The following is a 22906-nucleotide window of genomic DNA, read 5'->3' as shown; positions in this document are numbered from 1 at the left end:
AGGGTTTCGGAGGCAACCCCAGTGTTTCACCCGTTTATCTGGTGGCCCCGGGGCAGAGCTTGACAGGAAACAATAACAAGACTGTTGTTGAGAATGAGTGGATCAACTGCAAACTTGGCGCTTTGTATAATTCTCAAACACATAATGTTGCTTCAGTGCCGTGCACAATGACGCCTTTGTGTTTTTAACTGTGCCTGAAGCTGCTAAAGCTTGCTCGGTGCATACTGCATTAGAGCTGTGGACTGGAGACCCGACTGGTGTTTGAGTTTGCTCTGCTGAGTACACTGACAGTGTCTCATAGGAGGGAACTTTAGTTAGTCGCCAACATTATCTTTTATCAGTGTCTGTCATGGAAGTAGTACTGTGTGAATGGGAAAACGTTGACTTGTTGTCATTACATTGGTGAATGCCATTTTTTATGCTTTTCTATAGTTTAGCCAGAATGACTGAAAACAGCTTCCTTTAGTATGGATGCGTTCCAAATGGCACCCTATTCCCGTTATAGTGCACTACTTCTGACTAGGGCCCATAGGGCTTTGATCAAAGGTAGTGCACTTCACTATATAGGTAATAGGGTGCCATTTGGGATTGAGCCTATATGATTATGTCCATCTCCATCCCTAAAGCTGTGTGTCTATGTGTTTGGCCCTCTTCCAGGGAGCAGACGATGTGTGGGATGAACCCGGACATGTCTGCCCAGGGACAGGGGATGGGGAAGCAGCCAATGAACACTATGTCTTCACTGACCCCTCCCAGTGTGGGTGGGCTGTCCCCGGGGCTGGGGGTCCAGGGCCAGGACACTACGGTCAGCAGCAATACCAACATGGCCACCATGGGTGGCCTGCAGGGTGGACGTTATGGATGCCAGGGGGCTATGAACCGTTCCCCCACTCATCGGGGTAGCAGCAACTATGCACTCAAGATGGAGATGAACAGCCCGTCGCAGGACAGCCCCAGTGTGACCTCTCAGGGGGGTCAAGGTGGCGGTGGTACCATGCTGTCCCCACGCCACCGCCAGAGCCCCAGTGTGGCGGGTTGCCCCCGCGTTGCTCCCCCAGGACCCTTCTCCCCGACGGGCAGCTTGCACTCTCCACCAGGGGTGTGTAGCAGCACAGGGGTGGGGAACAACCACAGTGGCTACACTGGTAACAGCTCCCTCAATGCACTTCAGGCCCTTAGCGAATGCCACGGGGTCTCCCAGCAGGGGCAGTCCACAGGGTCACCTGACAGGAAGCCAGGCAACACGCTGCAGATGCAGAGTCCCCCTGGTAGTGGTGGAGCTAGCAGCAGTAGTAACCTCGACTCCAGCCAGCTGGCCAACCGCAGCAGCACCACATCTGAGAGAGAGATAGGGATGTTTGGAGCATACGGGGAGCAGTCCCAGCCAGACGGGGAGGAGAGGGAGAATGTGGAGCAGAGGAAGTTGAAAGATTACACCCCCGAGCATTTTGGAGGATCAGGAGGAGAGCTGACCGAGGCCCAGAACAGGCTCCTCAACAGCAAGGGCCACACCAAGCTCCTGCAGCTGCTCACCAACAAGTCAGAGCACATGGAGCCCTGCTCGCCCCACGGGGCCCCCGGGGGAGGGGAGCCCAACTGTAAGGATCCCGGGACGGGACCAGGGGGCCACAACAACCACTCCACCTCGCTGAAGGAGAAACACAAGATCCTCCATAGACTCCTCCAGAACAGCACGTCCCCGGTAGAGCTGGCCAAGCTGACGGCCGAGGCCACGGGGAAGGAGCTGGGTCAGGGCCAGCAAGACCAGGGAGGACCAGACAGTATGGCCGCCACCGTGGCTGAGATGGCCACCAAGCAGGAGCCCGTCAGCCCCAAGAAGAAGGACAACGCGCTGCTGCGCTACCTGCTGGACAAGGATGACAACACCATGCAGGAGAAAGGCATCAAGATGGAGCCCGGGACAGAGATGAAGGTGGCCAATGTGAAGACTGAGAAACACGACCCGGGATACAACATGGCAGATCAGGTCAGTAGAGCAACAATGTGTATGGTCATGATACACTGGCTGCGTCCCAAATGACACCCTATTCCCCCTATGGGCCCTGGTCAAAGGTAGTAAGCTATATAGGGAACCACTGATCGAGAGTCTGAAGTATGCCTAGCCATACAATGCAGCCTCCTGGGGGTTGTTGAAGATTCGTATGTGTTATTACATAATACAGTGAGGGGAAAAAAGTATTTGATTCCCTGCTGATTTTGTACGTTTGCCCACTGACAAAGAAATTATCAGTCTATAATTTTAATGGTAGGTTTATTTGAACAGTGAAAGACAGAATAACAACAAAAAAATCCAGAAAAACGCATGTCAAAAATGTTATAAATTGATTAGCATTTTAATGAGGGTACCTAGTGGGAGGCTAACTAGGGAATCTGTTGTCCTGCCAGGCATTTAATACAGTGGGGGGAAAAAGTATTTAGTCAGCCACCAATTGTGCAAGTTCTCCCACTTAAAAAGATGAGAGAGGCCTGTAATTTTCATCATAGGTACACGTCAACTATGACAGACAAATTGAGAAAAAGAATTCCAGAAAATCACATTGTAGGATTTTTAATGAATTTATTAGCAAATTATGGTGGAAAATAAGTATTTGGTCACCTACAAACAAGCAAGATTTCTGGCTCTCACAGACCTGTAACTTCTTCTTTAAGAGGCTCCTCTGTCCTCCACTCGTTACCTGTATTAATGGCACCTGTTTGAACTTGTTATCAGTATAAAAGACACCTGTCCACAACCTCAAACAGTCACCCTCCAAACTCCACTATGGCCAAGACCAAAGAGCTGTCAAAGGACACCAGAAACAAAATTGTAGACCTGCACCAGGCTGGGAAGACTGAATCTGCAATAGGTAAGCAGCTTGGTTTGAAGAAATCAACTGTGGGAGCAATTATTAGGAAATGGAAGACATACAAGACCACTGATAATCTCCCTCGATCTGGGGCTCCACGCAAGATCTCACCCCGTGGGGTCAAAATGATCACAAGAACGGTGAGCAAAAATCCCAGAACCACACGGGGGGACCTAGTGAATGACCTGCAGAGAGCTGGGACCAAAGTAACAAAGCCTACCATCAGTAACACACTACGCCGCCAGGGACTCAAATCCTGCAGTGCCAGACGTGTCCCCCTGCTTAAGCCAGTACATGTCCAGGCCCATCTGAAGTTTGCTAGAGTGCATTTGGATGATCCAGAAGAGGATTGGGAGAATGTCATATGGTCAGATGAAACCAAAATATAACTTTTTGGTAAAAACTCAACTCGTCGTGTTTGGAGGACAAAGAATGCTGAGTTGCATCCAAAGAATACCATACCTACTGTGAAGCATGGGGGTGGAAACATCATGCTTTGGGGCTGTTTTTCTGCAAAGGGACCAGGACGACTGATCCGTGTAAAGGAAAGAATGAATGGGGCCATGTATCGTGAGATTTTGAGTGAAAACCTCCTTCCATCAGCAAGGGCATTGAAGATGAAACGTGGTTGGGTCTTTCAGCATGACAATGATCTCAAACACACCGCCCGGGCAACGAAGGAGTGGCTTCGTAAGAAGCATTTCAAGGTCCTGGAGTGGCCTAGCCAGTCTCCAGATCTCAACCCCATAGAAAATCTTTGGAGGGAGTTGAAAGTCCGTGTTGCCCAGCGACAGCCCCAAAACATCACTGCTCTAGAGGAGATCTGCATGGAGGAATGGGCCAAAATACCAGCAACAGTGTGTGAAAACCTTGTGAAGACTTACAGAAAAACGTTTGACCTGTGTCATTGCCAACAAAGGGTATATAACAAAGTATTGAGAAAGTTTTGTTATTGACCAAATACTTATTTTCCACCATAATTTGCAAATAAATTCATTAAAAGTCCTACAATGTGATTTTCTGGAGAAAAAAAGTATCATTTTGTCTGTCATAGTTGACGTGTACCTATGATGAAAATTACAGGCCTCTCTCATCTTTTTAAGTGGGAGAACTTGCACAATTGGTGGCTGACTAAATACTTTTTTTCCCCACTGTATGTTGTGAGGATTTTTTTTATTTTTGTTGAGAGACCTCTTAGCCATTAGGTGCGCAAATTGCAGTGACAAGTTGATCTCCTTGTGAAATCCACGGACAAGTCCTGAGAACTAGCTGGCTAGTGAGTGAGGCAGTTGAAAGGGTCTGGCAGCACATTGAGGGGGCTTGATCTTATTGACCCTATTGGCAGGCTGGCCCGGCGTCTCAGTCTTGAATCGGCTCTGGCAGAGAGGGTTCTGAAATACAAGACATTGCCAGGGGTAGTGGAGGGAGGGGAGAAAATCCACTAGTGTTTAGTGCTGGCTGGCACATGTTTGCGGCCTGCTCCTCTGGCTCGTCCCTGTCTAAACAGCAGCCGGAAGGCCTGGGTGACTGCAGACAGCCCAGCAGCCAGTGTTTATACAGCCAGCTTTCTGTGGGGTGTGTGTGTGTGTGTGTTGAACATGAGGAGGAGGTTGTAGTAAGTCTGTGTTCAGGGGATAAGAGATGGAGAGGTAGCTAGCAGGCACACTGTGGGAGAAGGTAAAAACTACAGCCTTTTAATTAGTTGTAAGTTGTTAGGCTACACATTTGTTCTACAGGAACTACAGAGAGATTCAGCTCAGATAAGAATATTGGGCATAAGACAACATATTGTTTTATGCCATATGTTTTTTAGAAAATCTCCTGAAATACACTACATCAGGGCTGCCCAACCCTCTTCCTGGAGATCTACTGTCCTGTAGGTTCAGTCCAACCCTAATTTAGCATATCTGATTCAGCTAGTTAAGGTCTTGTTGAGCAGCTAATAAGTAGAATCAGGTGTGTTAAATTAGGGTTGGACTGAAAACCCACAGGATGGTAGATCTCCAGGAAGAGGGTTGGGCAGCCCTGCACTACATTCACAGATAGCTTTTATCATAGCCACAACATGTTAGCCGGGTCTCTATAGCCTTTAGGGAGGCGTCACTGTCTGTTGTCAGCCAATATTCACCACCCACTGCACTCCGGGCAGGTAGAGAGGCAATCAGAGAGAGCATGCAGGCCGGGGCATTGGAGCGGTTAGCTCCTCCAGAAGGGCTGAATCCCAATTCTGAGGCTGAATCCCAATTCTCCACCCTTTTCCCAAAGTGTGCACTTGCACACTACCTGTCATGGATTTAACAATGGTGAAGACTCCAGCCAATGTTTACTTCAATCCAATACTTTTAGATCCATGACGGGAAGTGTGCAAGTGCACACTTTGGGAGATTGTTAGAGAATTGGGACACTGCCTAAGAGGGGGAGAGGAGGAGGAGGAGGAGGAGGAGGAACAGGAATAAACCAACAGCAGGTCACCCTGGCATGCAGGCGGGCAGTGCACAGGAAGGAGGGCAGAGTAGAGCTGCGAGCCGTGCGGAGCGGAGGGCAGAAAAGCCTTACATCATACATGACCTCATTAGTTCAGCCTGCTATTTATATCCTCCCCTCTATTCATCGGCCTGCCTGTATGAAATGGTCTGGGCAGGAAGATTCCATTCCCATCTATAGGTCGGTCTGTCTCTGTCTCTCTCTCTCTGAAAAATGTAGCTCATTCTCAGTGATGATGGGTACAGTAGCTAGCTATGCACTGGTTTCGTTGATTTGAAAGGGATCCATATTTTAATGTGGAGTATTCAGACAATGTTCCTGCGCTACAAAATATTTTCCATAATATCTATGTATTATTTATGTACATAGTAATCAGATGTTCTAAATGCTCATGGACACTGTCTCCCACATACAACTATCCTACTCATGTCTACTCTAATGTATATACAGTGCCTTCAGAAAGTATTCAGACCCCTTGACTTTTTCCACATTTTGTTACATTACAGCCTTATTCTAAAATTGATTAAATAAATAAAAATCTCAGCAATCTACACACAATACCCCATAATGACAACGCGAAAACAGTTTTTTAGACATTTTTGCAAATACCTTATTTACATAAGTATTCAAACCCTTTGCTATGAGACTCAAAATTGAGCTCAGGTGCATCCTGTTTCCATTGATCATCCTTGATGTTTCTACAACTTGATTGGAGTCCACCTGTGGTAAATTCAATTGATTGGACATGATTTCGAAAAGCACACACCTGTCTATATAAGGTCCCACAGTTGACAGTGCATGTCAGAGCAAAAAACAAGACATGAGGTCGAGGGAATTGTCCGTAGAGCTCCGAGACAGGATTGTGTCGAGGCACAGATCTGGGTTAAGGGTACCAACACATTTCTGCTGCATTGAAGGTCCCCAAGTATACAGTGGCCTCCATCATTCTTAAATGGAAGAACTTTGGCACCACCAAGACTCTTCCTACAGCTGGCCGCCCGGCCAAACTGAGCACTCGGGGGAGAATGGCCTTGATCAGGGACGTGACCAAGAACCCGATGGTCACTCTGACAGAGCTCCAGAGTTTCTCTGTGGAGATGGGAGAACCTTCCAGAAGGACAACCATCTCTGCAGCACTCAACCAATCAGGCCTTTATGGTAGTGGCCAGACGGAAGCCTCTCCTCAGTAAAAGGCACATGACAGCCCGTTTGGAGAAGCATGGGGGTGGCAGCATCATGCTGTGGGGATGTTTTTCAGCGGCAGGGACTGGGAGACTAGTCGGGATCGAGGCAAAGATGAACGGAGCAAAGTACAGAGAGATCCTTGATGAAAACCTGCTCCAGAGCGCTCAGGAACTCAGACTGGGGTGAAGGTTCACCTTCAAACAGGACAACGACAGAGCTTGAGAGGATCTGCAGAGAAGAATGGGAGAAACTCCCCAAATACAGGTGTGCCATGGCATGGCTGTAATCGCTGCCAAAGGTGCTTCAACAAAGTACTGAGTAAAGGGTCTGAATACTTATGTCAATGTAATATATATATATATATAAATTAGCAAACATTTATAACCTGTTTTTGCTTTGTCATTGTGTGTAGATTGAGGGGTAAAAACAATTTGATCAATTTTAGAATAAGGCTGTAACATAACAAAATGTGGAAAAAGTCAAGGGGTCTGAATACTTTCCGAAGGCACTGTAAGACTTGTCTGTGTCTTTCTGTGTGTGTGTGTGCTTGGATGTTCATGCAGTCTAGTGAGCTGGAAGACATCTTGGATGATCTGCAGTGTAGCCAGCAGCAGCAGCTCTTCTCAGGCCAGCACCACCAGCAGCAGTCCAGACCTGTGTCTCTGCCTGCCAACGTAGACAAGCAGTCCATCATCAACGACATCCTGCAGATGACAGAGAACAACAGCAGTCCCACGGGCACCAACACCCAGCAGAAGGCCTTCCCAGGCATGGGCCCAGGACGTGAGTTAACCAGACCTCTGCTCTTATCTGTTCCAGGTTACATCCCAAATGGCACCCTATTCTCTATGGGCCCTGGTCAAAAGTAGTGCACTGTATAGAAAATAGGGTGCCATTTGGGAAGCAACCTAAGTAGCTTGAGATAGGAGTAACCCTTAACCACAGATCTGAGATCAGTTTACCCTCCCCAAATCTTAATAACCTTTATCATAAAGAATATCTGACCCGGTGTCAGCGGTTAGTTAGGGGCAACTTCTACGTACTTTGTCCCACTTTTGATATGGAAAAAATTGTTTGGTCAAGCCAGTATATTTTAGTGAGATGATTGTGTAACTTTTTCGGTCTTGTACTCCCAGACTTCAATGGTCCCAGGATGGGCCAGCCAGGCCGAGGGCCCCCTGTCCGCAGTATGTCCCTAGTTCAGTCCAACATGTCTGGCCATGGTTCTCCCCGACCCTTCCCTCCTCCCAGGAACAGCAGCCCCTACTCTGTCATGCAACAGCAAGCCATGATGGGAAACCACGGGATGCTGCAGAACCAGGCTAACATGGGCAACGCAGGTGAGTCGTCATGTTTAAAAATGTATTAAGCATTACCATCTAAAATGTTTAGTGCTAATTTAAGAGATGTACTATACCACTTTGTGTTATTATTAGATATAGGATCAGTCCCAAATGGCACCCTATTCCCTATATAGTGTACTAATTTTGACCAGGGTCCAGTTTCAGTGTTTAGAAGTCATCCTGGCTCAGCTTACAGTCTGTCCTCTCCTGTCCCCCTGTCCCAGGCATGCCCTGGGCTAGCATGCAGCAGGGTTGGGGCCCTCAGGGGCCAATGGGCCAGGCTCTGCAGCAGAGAATGGGGCCTGATGGTCACATGGTGCCCAATGTCTCAGCTGGAGTCCCCATGAGGCCCAGCAACCAGCAGCCTGGACCCAGACAGATGGTCCCAATGCAGATGATGGGAAACGGTGAGTGCTGCTGCCCCCCTTTCTCCACACACACACACACACACACACACACACACACACACACCTTGCCCCTGTTTCTCCACACACACACCTTGCTGCCATTTCTCCAAACACACAAACATCTCCATTGTCTCTGTATCCATCTAGAGTCCCATGAGGCCCATAATTGAAGTTATTCTGAGTCTTTTCATAATGTCTGTTGAACAGTGCAATCAGATATGGAGATGGCTGGTCCTCCCTACCCAGGACAGCAGGCACCGCCCAATCAGACGGCCCCATGGCCTGACCGCATGATGTCAGTGGATCACGGGCCTTATGGGAACCAGAACCGGTAAATAGCTACACACAGTACAGACCCCTTCTCTCAGTGACAGTACAACACACCTCACACCTCTTTGCTGTCTGACACACTTTTGAAAAGTAGTGCACTGTATAGGGAATAGGGTACCATTTCGGACACAACTAACTCCGTCTGAACCTACTCCTCTGGGCCCGGTTTCCCAGAGGCATCTTAAGTTTAAGTTCATCGTTAGAACCTTAGTAGAAGCATCGTTAAATCTCCGAGCTGTTTCCCAAAACCATCGTTATTAAAGTTGCACTTAAATGCTTGTAATTTAATGCCCGCCTCAGACCACTCGTAGAAGTGCGTCGTTAGATGCTTTTTTGGCCCTCCCACATCACTTTATACACAGATCTCCACTAAACATAGAATCAAATGGTTTATCCATCTCTCTGTAACCGCCGATAACTTTAGAACAAAGTTGACTACAAATACAAAGTTGCCAATGTCTTTGCAATTGATACAAACAAGCGACATATTTAAAAATATGCTTAAAATGAAAACCGAGATGATTGCATTAAAATATAAACAGTAAGCTATAGGCCTTTTTCAATCATATTGAAATACAGTTGAAGTCGGAAGTTTACATACACCTTAGCCAAATACATTTAAACTCAGTTTTTGCAATTCCGGACATTTAATCCTAGTAAAAATGCCCTGTCTTAGGTCAGTTAGGATCACCACTTTTATTTTAAGAATGTGAAATGTCAGAATAATAGTAGAGAGAATGATTTATTTCAGCTTTTTATTTATTTCATCATATTCCCAGTGGGTCAGAAGTTTACATACACTCAATTAGTATTTGGTAGTATTGCCTTTAAATTGTTTAACTTGGGTCAAATGTTTCGGGTAGCCTTCCACAAGCTTCCCACAATAAGTTGGGTGAATTTTGGCCCATTCCTCCTGACAGAGCTGGTGTAACTGAGTCAGGTTTGTAGGCCTCCTTGCTCGCACCCGCTTTTTCAGTTCTGCCCACAAATGTTCTGTATGATTGAGGTCAGGGCTTTGTGATGGCCACTCCAATACCTTGACTTTGTTGTCCTTAAGCCATTTTGCCACAACTTTGGAAGTATGCTTGGGGTCATTGTACATTTGGAAGACCCATTTGCGACCAAGCTTTAACTTCCTGTCTGATGTCTTGAGATATTGCTTCAATATATCCACATAATTTTCCTTCCTCATGATGCCATCTATTTTGTGAAGTGCACCAGTCCCTCCTGCAGCAAAGTACCCCCACAGCATGATGCTGCCACCCCCGTGCTTCACGGTTGGGATGGTGTTCTTCGGTCGGGCTTGCAAGCGACCCCCTTTTTCCTCCAAACATAATGATGGTCATTATGGCCAAACAGTTCTACTTTTGTTTCATCAGACCAGAGGACATTTCTCCAAAAACTACGATCTTTGTCCCCATGTGCAGTTGCAAGCCGTAGTCTGGCTTTTTTATGGCGGTTTTGGAGCAGTGGCTTCTTACTTGCTGAGCGGCCTTTTAGGTTATGTCGATATAGGACTCGTTTTACTGTGGATATAGATACTTTTGTACCTGTTTCCTCCAGTATCTTCACAAGGTCCTTTGCTGTTGTTCTGGGATTGATTTGCACTTTTGGCACCAAAGTATGTTCATCTCTAGGAGACAGAACGCGTTTCCTTCCTGAGCGGTATAATGGCTGCATGGTCCCATGGTGTTTATACTTGCGTACTATTGTTTGAACAGATGAACGTGGTACCTTCAGGCGTTTGGAAATTGCTCCCAAGGATGAACCAGACTTGTGGAGGTCTACCATTTTTTTTCTGAGGTATTGGCTGATTTCTTTTGATTTTCCCATGATGTCAAGCAAAGAGGCACTGAGTTTGAAGGTAGGCCTTGAAATACATCCACAGGTACACCTCCAATTGACTCAAATGATGTCAATTAGCCTATCAGAAGCTTCTAAAGCCATGACATCATTTTCTGGAATTTTCCAAGCTGTTTAAAGGCACAGTCAACTTAGTGTATGTAAACTTCTGACCCACTGGAATTGTGATACAGTGAATTATAAGTGAAATAATCTGTCTGTAAACAATTGTTGGAAAAATTACTTGTGTCATGCACAAAGTAGATGTCCTAACTGACTTGCCAAAACTATAGTTTGTTAACAAGAAATTTGTGGAGTGATTGAGTGAAGTTTTAATGACTCCAACCTAAGTGTATGTAAACTTCCGACTTCAATTGTGTGTATATATATATATACACACAAGTGTGTCAGTGTGTGTGTCTGCGTGTAGCCTATTTGGGAAGGACCTAAGTCACACTAAGGTGAATGCGGTTGGTGGGTTCAGGGAGTTGTGTTCTTCAGTAGGTGAGTCTTTGTCCATTCAAAGACCCATGTAGAACTACAGGAGCTCCTTGATTGGTTGGATGCCAGTGTTTTCATTGGGTGTAGACCATTTGTAAACCATGTTGTCCAACAATAGACTGGGGTCAGCAAAAGTTCTGAAAAATAAGTGTATGTAAACTTCCGACTTCAACTGTACATTTTATGTTCAATGAATTGAGTTATATTTTGCTACTTGTAGGCTACTGTCTGTAATTTGTCTCAACATGTTTCATGATGTGTAGCCTAACATGTGCGCAATGATGTGCCAAATCTGTGATTTTGTGCATTTTTATTGGGTAAGCATTAGAATAAGCTGCCTCAATATTTGCCACCATAGGTGATATCTCTCTAGGAGCTGATCCACCGTCTGCTGATTTTGAACGTTTGCCCACTGACAAAGAAATTATCAGTCTATAATTTTAATGGTAGGTTTATTTGAACAGTGAGAGACAGAATAACAACAAAATAATCCAGAAAAACGCATGTCAACAATGTTATAAATTGATTTGCATTTTAATGAGGGAAATAAGTATTTGACCCCCTCTCAATCAAAAAGATTTCTGGCTCCCAGGTATCTTTTAAACAGGTAACGAGCTGAGATTAGGAGCACACTCTTAAAGGGAGTGCTCCTAATCTCAGCTTGTTACCTGTATAAAAGACACCTGTCCACAGAAGCAATCATCAATCAGATTCCAAACTCTCCACCATGGCCAGCCAAGACCAAAGAGCTCTCCAAGGATGTCCGGGACAAGATTGTAGACCTACACAAGGCTGGAATGGGCTGCAAGACCATCGGCAAGCAGCTTGGTGAGAAGGTGACAACAGTTGGCACGATTATTCACAAATGGAAGAAACAAAAGTACTGTCAATCTCCCTCGGCCTGGGGCTCCATGCAATATCTCACCTCGTGGAGTTGCAATGATCATGAGAACGGTGAGGAATCAGCCGAGAACTACACGGGAGGATCTTGTCAATGATCTTAAGGCAGCTGGGACCATAGTCACCAAGAAAACAATTGGTAACACACTACGCCGTGAAGGACTGAAATCCTGCATCGCCCGCAAGGTCCCCCTGCTCAAGAAAGCACATATACAGGCCCGTCTGAAGTTTGCCAATGAACATCTGAATGATTCAGAGGAGAACTGGGTGAAAGTGTTGTGGTCAGATGAGACCAAAATGGAGCTCTTTGGCATCAACTCAACTCGCCGTGTTTGGAGGAGGAGGAATGCTGCCTATGACCCCAAGAACACCATCCCCACCGTCAAACATGGAGGTGGAAACATTATGCTTTGGGGGTGTTTTTCTGCTAAGGGGACAGGACAACTTCACTGCATCAAAGGGACGATGGACGGGTCATGTACCGTCAAATCTTTGGTGAGAACCTCCTTCCCTCAGCCAGGGCATTGAAAATTGGCCGTGGATAGGTATTCCAGCATGACAATGACCCAAAACACACGGCCAAGGCAACAAAGGAGTGGCTCAAGAAGAAGCACATTAAGGTCCTGGAGTGGCCTAGCCAGTCTCCAGACCTTAATCCCATAGAAAATCTGTGTAGGGAGCTGAAGGTTCGAGTTGCCCAACGTCAGCCTCAAAACCTTAATGACTTGGAGAAGATCTGCAAAGAGGAGTGGGACAAAATCCCTCCTGGGATGTGTGCAAACCTGGTGGCCAACTACAAGAAACGTCTGACCTCTGTGATTGCCAACAAGGGTTTTGTCACCAAGTACTAAGTCATGTTTTGCAGAGGGGTCAAATACGTATTTCCCTCATTAAAATGCAAATCAATTTATAACATTTTTGACGTGCGTTTTTCTGGATTTTTGTTGTTGTTATTCTCTCTCTCACTGTTCAAATAAACCTACCATTTAAAATTATAGACTGATCATGTCTTTGTCAGTGGGCAAACGTACAAAATCAGCAGGGGATCAAATACTTTTTTCCCTCATTGTACATGTGGGTAGAGTTAAAGTGACTATGCATAAATAATTAACAGAGTAGCAGCAGCGTAAAAAGATGGGGTGGGGGTGCAAATAGTCCGGGTAGCCATGATTAGCTGTTCAGGAGTCTTATGGCTTGGGGGTAGAAGCTGTTGAGAAGCCTTTTGGACCTAGACTTTGCGCTCCGGTACCGCTTGCCGTGCGGTAGTAGAGAGAACAGTCTATGACTAGGGTGGCTGGAGTCTTTGACAATTTTGAGGGCCTTCCTCTGACACCACCTGGTATAGAGGTCCTGGATGGCAGGAAGCTTGGCCCCAGTGATGTACTGGGCCGTACACACTACCCTCTGTAGTGCCTTGCGGTCGGAGGCCGAGCAGTTGCCATACCAGGCAGTGATGCAACCAGTCAGGATGCTCTCGATGGTGCAGCTGTAGAACTTTTTGAGGATCTGAGGACCCATGCCAAATCTTTTCAGTCTCCTGAGGGGGAATAGGCTTTGTCGTGCCCTCTTCACGACTGTCTTGGTGTGTTTGGACCATGATAGTTTGTTGGTGATGTGGACACCAAAGAACTTGAAGCTCTCAACCTGTTCCACTACAGCCCCGTCGATGAGAATGGGGGCGTGCTCAGTCCTCTTTTTTTTTTTCTTTAGTCCACAATCATCTCCTTTGTCTTGGTCACGTTGAGGGAGAGGTTGTTATCCTGGCACCACACGGCCAGGTCTCTGACCACCTCCCTATAGGCTGTTTCATCATTGTCGGTGATCAGGCCTACCACTATTGTGTCGTCTGCAAACTTAATGATGGTGTTGGAGTCGTGCCTGGCCATGCAGTCATGGGGGAACAGGGAGTACAGGAGGGGACTGAGCATGCACCCCTGAGGGGCCCCCGTGTTGAGGATCAGCGTGGCAGATGTGTTGTTACCTAGCCTTACCACCTGGGGGCGGCCCGTCAGGAAGTCCAGGATCCCGTTGCAGAGGGAGGTGTTTAGTCCCAGGATCCTTAGCTTAGTGATGAGCTTTGAGAGCACTATAGTGTTGAACGCTGAGCTGTAGTCAATGAATAGCAAAGTCAAGGTATTGGAGTGGCCATCACAAAGCCCTGACCTCAATCCTATAGAAAATGTGTGGGCAGAACTGAAAAAGCATGTACGAGCAAGAAGGCCTACAAACCTGACTCAGTTACACCAGCTCTGTCAGGAGGAATGGGCCAAAATTCACCCAACTTATTGTGGGAAGCTTGTGGAAGTCTACCCGAAACATTTGACCCAAGTTAAACAATTTAAAGGCAATGCTACCAAATACTAATTGAGTGTGTGTAAACTTCTGACCCACTGGGAATGTGATGAAATAAATAAAAGCTGTATTAAATCATTCTCTCTACTATTATTCTGACATTTCACATTCTTAAAATAAAGTGCTGATCCTTACTGACCTAAGACAGGGACTTTTTACTAGGATTCAATGTCAGGAATTGTAAAAAAACTGAGTTTAAATGTATTTGGCTAAGGTGTATGTAAACTTCCGACTTCAACTGTAATTCTAATGTTAAGGAAAGATTTTCATGTAGTAAGCTGATTCGAGAGCAGCACTCCCTTTCCTTCGATCCTATCAGTATCAACACATGCTCCAACAACGCACTTAGTGACCGTTATCTCTGCGAGCCTCCCGAGTGGCGCAGTGGTCTAAGGCACTGCATTGCAGTGCTAGCTGTGCCACTAGAGATCCTGGTTCGAATCCAGGCTCTGTCGTAGCCGGCCGTGACCGGGAGACCCATGGGGCGGCGCACAATTGGCCCAGCGTCGTCCAGGGTAGGGGAGGGAATGGCTGGCAGGGATGTAGCTCAGTTGGTAGAGCATGGCGTTTGCAACGCCAGGGTTGTGGGTTCGATTCCCACCGGGGGTATGAAAAATATAAAAAATTAAAAATAATGTATGCACTCACTAACTAAGTCGCTCTGGATAAAAGCGTCTGCTAAACTGTAAATGTAAAATGAGGTGTTTTGGGAAACGCATACACATACATACGTTACATCTTCGGCCGTGGTAGGCAAGATGCATAGTTAAAACACTGCTAAGCCTAAGTTCCATCGCTATCGGGAAACCGGGCCCTGGTTGTTCACTCACCAGATAATGAGAAAACCCAGACAAGTCGGAACATGTTACTGTATGCTTGTGTACTGACTGCACAGTCAGTCAGTGGCTGTTGAGTGAGTGAAAATGACAGTCGTATGGTATGCACATGATGGTGTGTGTATGATGAAAAGCAGATTACTCTCACCGTGGTGATCTCCTCGGCCACACGGCCCTTACCCGTCTGACCTTTGACCTCTAACCTCAGACCTTGTGTCGTGTTCTTGCACTTAACACCCACACTTTTGTTTTTTCTTCATCCTGGCACCGATTCTGCTGATGGCGGTTACCTTGAGAGGGTCTACTTGCAATAACTGTGATATGTGATTGTATTTTCCTACTGAACTTTAATCTGGATCAGAGCGTCTGCTAAATGATAGGATAAAGCAATCCTTCTACCCCCCCCACACACACAGCGGAGTCGCTCACCACCTTCCGGAGACATTTGAAACCCCACCTCTTTAAGGAATACCTGGGATAGGATAAAGTAATCCTTCTACCCCCCCCCCCCCAAACAAAAACAATTGTAAAGTGGTTATCCCACTGGCTATAGGGTGAATGCATCAATTTGTGAGACGCTCTGGTCTAGAGCGTCTGCTAAATGACGTAAATGTGCCCTTGAGCAAGGCACTTAACCCTAATTGCTCCTGTAAGTCGCTCTGGATAAGAGCGTCTGCTAAATGACTAAAATGTAATGTAAATGTTAATGTAATGAAACGTTGTGTTCCCCACAGACAGGCTTATGGTAACCCCCAGGAGGAGGCACTGTGTCCCCCCTCGCGGCCCGGGGAGGGGCCTTCGGACGGGGACGCCCTGCTCAGCCAGCTCTACTCAGTGCTGAAAGACTTTGACGGCCTGGAGGAGATTGACCGCGCCCTGGGAATCCCCACTCTGATTAGTCAGGTAATCTCTATTAGCTGCTCTAATCTGCGCAGGCCACAGAGATGTACTAGAGCAGGGTTTCCCAAACTCGGTCCTGAAGGCTGCCCTGGGGGCACGTTTTGGTTTTTACCCTAGCACTACACAGCTGATTCAAATAACCAACTCATCAAGTTTTGATTATTTGAATCAGCTGTGTAGTGCTAGGGCAAAAACCAAAATGTACACCCGCGGGGGGCCTCAGGACCGAGTTTGGGAAACCCTGTACTAGAAAGCTAATCTCCTATATTTGAAATGGCAACTTCAAAATGGTGTAAGCCCTCAAGTGTGCCCTCTATCCAACTCTATGGCCCAGGCCAACAAGCCTATAGCAGGCAGCTGGACTCAGCTCATTTTCCCTTTAGAGGCCTTACTGTAGTTCAGTACTGTATTGTAATTCATTGACTGCTGTACAGTAGTTACCTGTTCCCTAAGGTCTATAGGGAATGTGTATGTTGCTGTGGGTTCTGTCATTTGATTGGGTTGAGATATTAACGAAGTTGGTGTAGAAACTACAAAATCTCAAATGAAATTAACTGACTAGTTTTGTTAGCAAGCCATTACTTATTAACAGAAAGAAGACAGCCAAAACAAACAACACTGACCTACATTAGCTTTTTTAATGTCCTGCTATGTGACTACATTTCTTACCCGGTTTAATCTTTGTAGGGCCAGCCAGTGGAGCAGGAGCAGTATGCCAATCAGGAGTCGCCCATGAGGAAGCCACCCATGTACAGCCAGCAGTACCCTCAGGCTGGTAACATGGCACAGGGCAACTACATGAGCCAGCAGGACCCTGGCTTCCACGGTATGCCCGGTCAGATGGGCCAGCGGATGGGGTACCCCATGCTCCGACTCCCTGCCCGACCAGTAGGCCCAGTGCCCGCCCAGCCCAACAACCTGAGGCTGCAGCTGCAGCACCGACTACAGGCACAGCTGGTAGGGAGACACACCACCCCTAGAGCCCTCACTGTAAATCATAGGGCATACAGAAATGTCCTGACCTGAAAAGGACAATTGATAAGCTCAAGCTTGAAATAATATTTGGAATGAATTAAGTTTGGAATTAACAGTTTGCAATATTGACATCGATAATTGAACAACCTTGCCCCTCTCCCTCGTCAAAATCATAATGGACATTTAAGAACATTGCAAACTGAACATCTGAAAATAAGAGTTTTATAGTCTACTCAGTTTCTGCAGTAAACTCAGGCTTCTACTGCCACCTGCTGGAGAGTTTGAGAAATGGATAAACAATTTTATAGCAATGACTCAAATCAAATGTTATTTGTCACATGCTTCGTAAACAACAGGTGTAGATTAACAGTGAAATGCTTACTTAGGGGCCCTTCCCAACAATGCAGAGAAATAATAATAGAAAGATAATAACATGAGGAATAAATACACACTGAGTAACGATAACTTGGCTATATACAGGGGGTACCGAGTCCATGTGCAGGGATATGAGGTAATTGAGGTAGATACTGTATGGAAATATGGGTAGGGGTAAAGTGACTAGGCAACGGCATGGATAATGAGCAGTAGCAGCAGTGTGATGAGTCAAAAGAGTTTGTGCAAAGGGGGGATCAATGCAGATAGTCCGGGTAGCTATTTGGTCAACTATTTAGCAGTCTTTTGGCTTGAGGGTAAAACTGTTCAGGGTTCTGTTGGTTCCAGACTTGGTGCATCGGTACCGCTTGCTTTGCAGTAGCAGAGAGAACAGTCTGACTTTGGTGGCTGGAGTCTGACAATTTTTTAGGGCCTTCCTCTGACAGTGCCTGGTATAGAGGTCCTGGATGGCAGGGAGCTTGGACCCAGTGATTTACTGGGCCGTACACACTTCCCTTCTGTAGCGCTTTGCGGTTGGATGCCAAGCAGTTGCCGTACCAAGCGGTGAAGCAGCCAGTCAAGATGCTTTCAACTTTGAGGCTCTGAGCGCCCATGCCAAATCTTCAGCCTCCTGAGGAGGAAGAGGCTGTGTTGGTGTAGTGGCCATTTATGTTAATTACTTAGTAATGTGGACACCGAGGAACTTCAAGATCTCGACCCGCACCACTACAGCCCCGTCGATGTGGATGGGGGCGTGCTCGGCCCTCCGTTTCCTGTAGTCCACGATCAGCTCCTTTGTCTTGCTGACGTTGAAGGAAAGGTTGTTGTCATGGCACCACACTGCCAGGTCACTGACCTCCTCCCTATAGGCTGTCTCATCGTCGTTGGTGATCAGGCCTACCACCGTTGTGTCGTCGGCACACTTAATGATGGTGTTGGAGTCATGCGTGGCCACGCAGTCGTAGGTGAACAGGGAGTACAGGAGGGGACTAAGCATGCACCCCTGAGGGGCCCCGTGTTGAGGGTCAGCGTGGCGGATGTGTTGTTGTCTACCCTCATCACCTGGGGGCGGCCCGTCAGGAAGTCCAGGATCCAGTTGCAGCGGGAGGTGTTCATTCCCAGGGACCTGTTTTAGTGATGAGCTTGGAGGGCACTATGGTGTTGAATGCTGAGCTGTAGTCAATGAACAACATTCTCTTATAGGGTTTCCTCTTATCCAATTGGGAGAGGGTAGTGTGGAGGGCAATAGAGATTGTGTCATCTGTGGATCTGTTGGGGTGGTATGCGAATTGGAGTAGGTCCAGGGTGTCTGGAATTATGGTGTTGAGGTGAGCCATGACCATCAAAGCATTTCATGGCTACAAATGTGAGTGCTACGGGGCGATAGTTATTTAGACAGGTTACCTTGGCGTTCTTGGGTACAGGGACTGTGGTGGTCTGCTTGAAACATGTAGGTATTACAGACGGGGTCAGGGAGAGGTTGAACATGTCAGTGAAGACACTGATCAGTGCATGCTCTGATTATGCCTCCTGGCAATCCATCTGGCCCTGAGGCCTTGTGAATGTTAAAGGAAAGGTTCACACATTTTGAATGTTATATAGTTTTAGTGCATCTCTAAGTGATGTTCTATCGATTCCCTGGGTCATTTCATGTTTTCATGTGTATCTGAGTTATTGGCGTTCAAGCAGGCAGAAATCTGTCCAGTATGACATAGCACCGTGATAAAGTCGCTCTCACTATACTGGAAGTTAATAGGAATACGACTTTTAGATCGCGAAAACGTCTATCATAGATTTCAATACTGACTGATGTCATAACTCAGGAGGTTGTCTTCTCTCGAATGAGCCATTGATAATATTTTTGCGATATTCCTCCCTCGAGAAACATTTATTTCACGGAGGGTCTATCACATTTTTCCTATTTGTCTGCCTCTTTAGTCCAGGATGCATTGCATGGTGCCGTTGCCAGAGATATTATAGAAAGGAGATAGGAATCCAATGAATGAAGGAACGTATAACGTCCCACCTAGCAGACTGTCGACCAATAGCGTTCACTTTGTCATGCTGTGTCACGCTGTTTCTAACTTAATCGTCACGCAACCCCTTCTCAAAGACCGTGTATATGTTGAGAAACGTGCATATTTTCCTCGAAAGTACGTAATGTCACGATTCCAAAGCTATACGATACTACAGATAGCAAGTTCATTATCTCACATCTCAGAAAATATTTATCTATTTGTTGACCTAATTCGTGCTAATGTTGGGTTTTTGAGCTAGCGCCCAATAGACTCCCATTCACTCCTTGAAGGAGAGCGCTCCTTGTCCCAGTATCGCCTAGAATGCACCGCGCGGCCCATTGACTTGGCATGGGCAAGGTTTCCCATTCCATCAAAAGTATATCTGCCGTTGCGAATGTTAGACTCCACTCTGAGGCACATCGATCTGCAGGTTGAACATGGTGAGATTGTAGACTCCTAAATTGATAGTGCAGTTTGTTTAGGCGATTTTACAGATAACTAGCTATGTTACATGCTGATATAGAGCCTCCTGTAGCTCAGTTGGTAGTGCATGGCCCTTGCAACGCCAGGGTTGTGGGTTCGAATCCCACGGGGGGCCAGTATGAAAAATGTATGCACTCACTAACTGTAAGTCGCTCTGGATAAGAGCATCTGCTAAATGACTAAAATGTAAATGTAATATTGTCTTTGGTATTATTCTGTGTAGCTATGTTTGCTAGCTACCTACCTAGCTAGCCAGCTAGCCCATAGAGAGCATTGCATTGTGGATTTTGTAGTCGACTTGAGCTGCAACACATTTCCACAATGATTTTCCATGTTCCTACCAACCTTATTATAACGCCAAAATGAAACATTTGTTTGCAAAAAATATTGTTCTCACATATTAGTGTTATTTAACACTGTAAATTAAAGGAATTAGTGGTTTAGGGTGGATTTTTCCTTTAACCTGTTTAAAGGTCTTACTCACATCAGCTACAGAGAGCGAGATCACACAGTCGTGCGGAACAGCTGTTGCTCTCATGCATGGTTCAGTGTTGCTTGCCTCAAAGCGAGCATAGAAGGCATTTATCTCGCCTGGTAGGCTTGCGTCACTGGGCAGCTTGTGGCTGGGTTTCCCTTTGTAATTCGTGATAGTTTGCAAGCCCTGCCACATCCGACGCGCATCAGAGCTGGCGTAGTAGGATTCAATCTTAGCCCTGTATTGACACTTTGCCTGTTTGATGGCTCGTCACAGGTCGTAGCGGGATTTCATTACATTATCAATGATGTGCAGTATCATAAATGTCTTTGGACTTCACCAAGTAATGGGCCTAATAGAACGTCAAGGGCTATGTAATTATTACATTTAAGTCGGTAGAATTCGACAAAAAAATTGTCATTTTCTTATTTCCTCAGCAGAATCGTCAGCCAATGATGAATCAGATGGGCGTGTCAAACATGAACCTACCTCTCAGACCCAGTGTACCCAACCAGGTTAGTCAGAATACTGTAGCAGATCATTATTATAACACAACAGCTCCATGCGTGTGTGAGTCTAAGCTTGCATCCTAAATGGCACCCTATTCCCTATATAGTGTACTACTTTTGACAGCACCCTATTCACTATTTAGTGTACTAATTTTGACCAGGGCCTATAGGGCTCTGTTAAAAAGTAATGCACTTTATAGGGAATAGGGTGCCATTTGGGCCTCATACTAAATGCCTTAAAGTCTAAATGTGTATTGTCCGTCTATCCTTTTAGGGAACCCTGAATGCTCAGATGTTGGCCCAGAGACAGAGGGAGTACCTGAGTAACATCCTGCGTCAGCGCCAGCAGCACGTCCACCAGAGAGCCATGCTGTTGCGGGCCCAGGGCCTCAACATCCCCCCCAACATGGCTGCAGCGGCTGGGGCAGTGGGGCCCTCGCAGTCCCCCAGCATGCCCCCCGGCTCAATCAGCACCAACCCTCGGATCCCCCAGGCAAACCCCCAGCAGTTCCCGTACCCGGCCAGCTACGGTACTGGGCTCACGTCCCCGCCACCCTCCACCAGCCCCTTCTCCCCGCTGTCCCCTGGTCTCCCTGGGGCTCAGCAGCTCCTCTCCCCTTTCCACTCCTCCCCAATCTTGCATGGCTCCTCCCAGATGAGTCTAGCTAACCAGCAAGGGATGATGGGAAACGTAGGTGGCCAGTTTGGAGCCGTAGTGAGTCCACAAATGCAGCAGCACAGTGCCTTCCAGTTTCCCAGCTCAGGTATACTGTAATATAATACTACCCGGTCACCTCGCTGTGTGGCTTCCTATCACAGCTTTGGTTTAATTTCAACTGATAATCATTTTAATCATATGTGGGTTTAATTCGGTGGCTGCATGACTGTAGTGGTATTTGTTTCTCATACATACAGTGGGGAAAAAGTATTTAGTCAGCCACCAATTGTGCAAGTTCTCCCACTTAAAAAGATGAGAGAGACCTGTAATTTTCATCATAGGTACACGTCAACTATGACAGACAAAATGAGGGAAAAAAATCCAGAAAATCACATTGTAGGATTTTTTATGAATTTATTTGCAAATTATGGTGGAAAATAAGTATTTGGTCAATAACAAAAGTTTCTCAATACTTTGTTATATACCCTTTGTTGACAATGACACAGGTCAAACGTTTTCTGTAAGTCTTCACAAGGTTTTCACACACTTGCTGGTATTTTGGCCCATTCCTCCATGCAGATCTCCTCTAGAGCAGTGATGTTTTGTGGCTGTCGCTGGGCAACACAGACTTTCAACTCCCTCCAAATATTTTCTATGGGGTTGAGATCTGGAGACTGGCTAGGCCACTCCAGGACCTTGAAATGCTTCTTACGAAGCCACTCCTTTGTTGCCCGGGCGGTGTGTTTGGGATCATTGTCATGCTGAAAGACCCAACCACGTTTCATCTTCAATGCCCTTGCTGATGGAAGGAGGTTTTCACTCAAAATCTCACGATACATGGCCCCATTCATTCTTTCCTTTACACGGATCAGTCATCCTGGTCCCTTTGCAGAAAAACAGCCCCAAAGCATGATGTTTCCACCCCCATGCTTCACAGTAGGTATGGTGTTCTTTGGATGCAACTCAGCATTCTTTGTCCTCCAAACACGACGAGTTGAGTTTTTACCAAAAAGTTATATTTTGGTTTCATCTGACCATATGACATTCTCCCAATCCTCTTCTGGATCATCCAAATGCACTCCAAATGGTCCTCTGTAGCTCAGCTGGTAGAGCACGGCGCTTGTAACGCCAAGGTAGTGGGTTCGATCCCCGGGACCACCCATACACAAAAATGTATGCACGCATGACTGTAAGTCGCTTTGGATAAAAGCGTCTGCTAAATGGCATATTATTTATTATTATTATTCAGATGGGCCTGGACATGTACTGGCTTAAGCAGGGGGACACGTCTGGCACTGCAGGATTTGAGTCCCTGGCGGCGTAGTGTGTTACTGATGGTAGGCTTTGTTACTTTGGTCCCAGCTCTCTGCAGGTCATTCACTAGGTCCCCCCGTGTGGTTCTGGGATTTTTGCTCACCGTTCTTGTGATCATTTTGACCCCACGGGGTGAGATCTTGCGTGGAGCCCCA

At 46.5% G+C, this 22906-nt stretch overlaps 1 protein-coding gene across 9 annotated transcripts in view; it reads left to right on the top strand.

The window, feature by feature from the left end:
• Window positions 1–22906, top strand: part of LOC311146511 (nuclear receptor coactivator 2-like) — a 75376-nt gene that overhangs the window by 43925 nt on the left and 8545 nt on the right. For 4 of the 9 annotated variants that reach the window (XM_084183021.1, XM_084183022.1, XM_084183019.1 and 1 more), the window contains 9 exons: window positions 658–1987; window positions 7100–7319; window positions 7673–7876; window positions 8104–8286; window positions 8494–8617; window positions 15782–15950; window positions 16635–16904; window positions 20708–20785; window positions 21054–21543. In XM_084183021.1, coding sequence (XP_084039147.1) covers window positions 658–1987; window positions 7100–7319; window positions 7673–7876; window positions 8104–8286; window positions 8494–8617; window positions 15782–15950; window positions 16635–16904; window positions 20708–20785; window positions 21054–21543 — 3068 coding nt within the window. The remainder of the gene's footprint in view (window positions 1–657; window positions 1988–7099; window positions 7320–7672; window positions 7877–8103; window positions 8287–8493; window positions 8618–15781; window positions 15951–16634; window positions 16905–20707; window positions 20786–21053; window positions 21544–22906) is intronic. The other 5 variants (XM_084183027.1, XM_084183025.1, XM_084183026.1 and 2 more) reach the window with 3 other exon arrangements.

Source organism: Coregonus lavaretus (genome assembly GCF_964263955.1).
Source record: "Coregonus lavaretus genome assembly, chromosome: 19".
Lineage (NCBI taxonomy): Eukaryota > Metazoa > Chordata > Actinopteri > Salmoniformes > Salmonidae > Coregonus > Coregonus lavaretus.
Note: the sequence above shows the minus strand (reverse complement) of the source record. Positions and strands in the feature narration are given on the sequence as shown.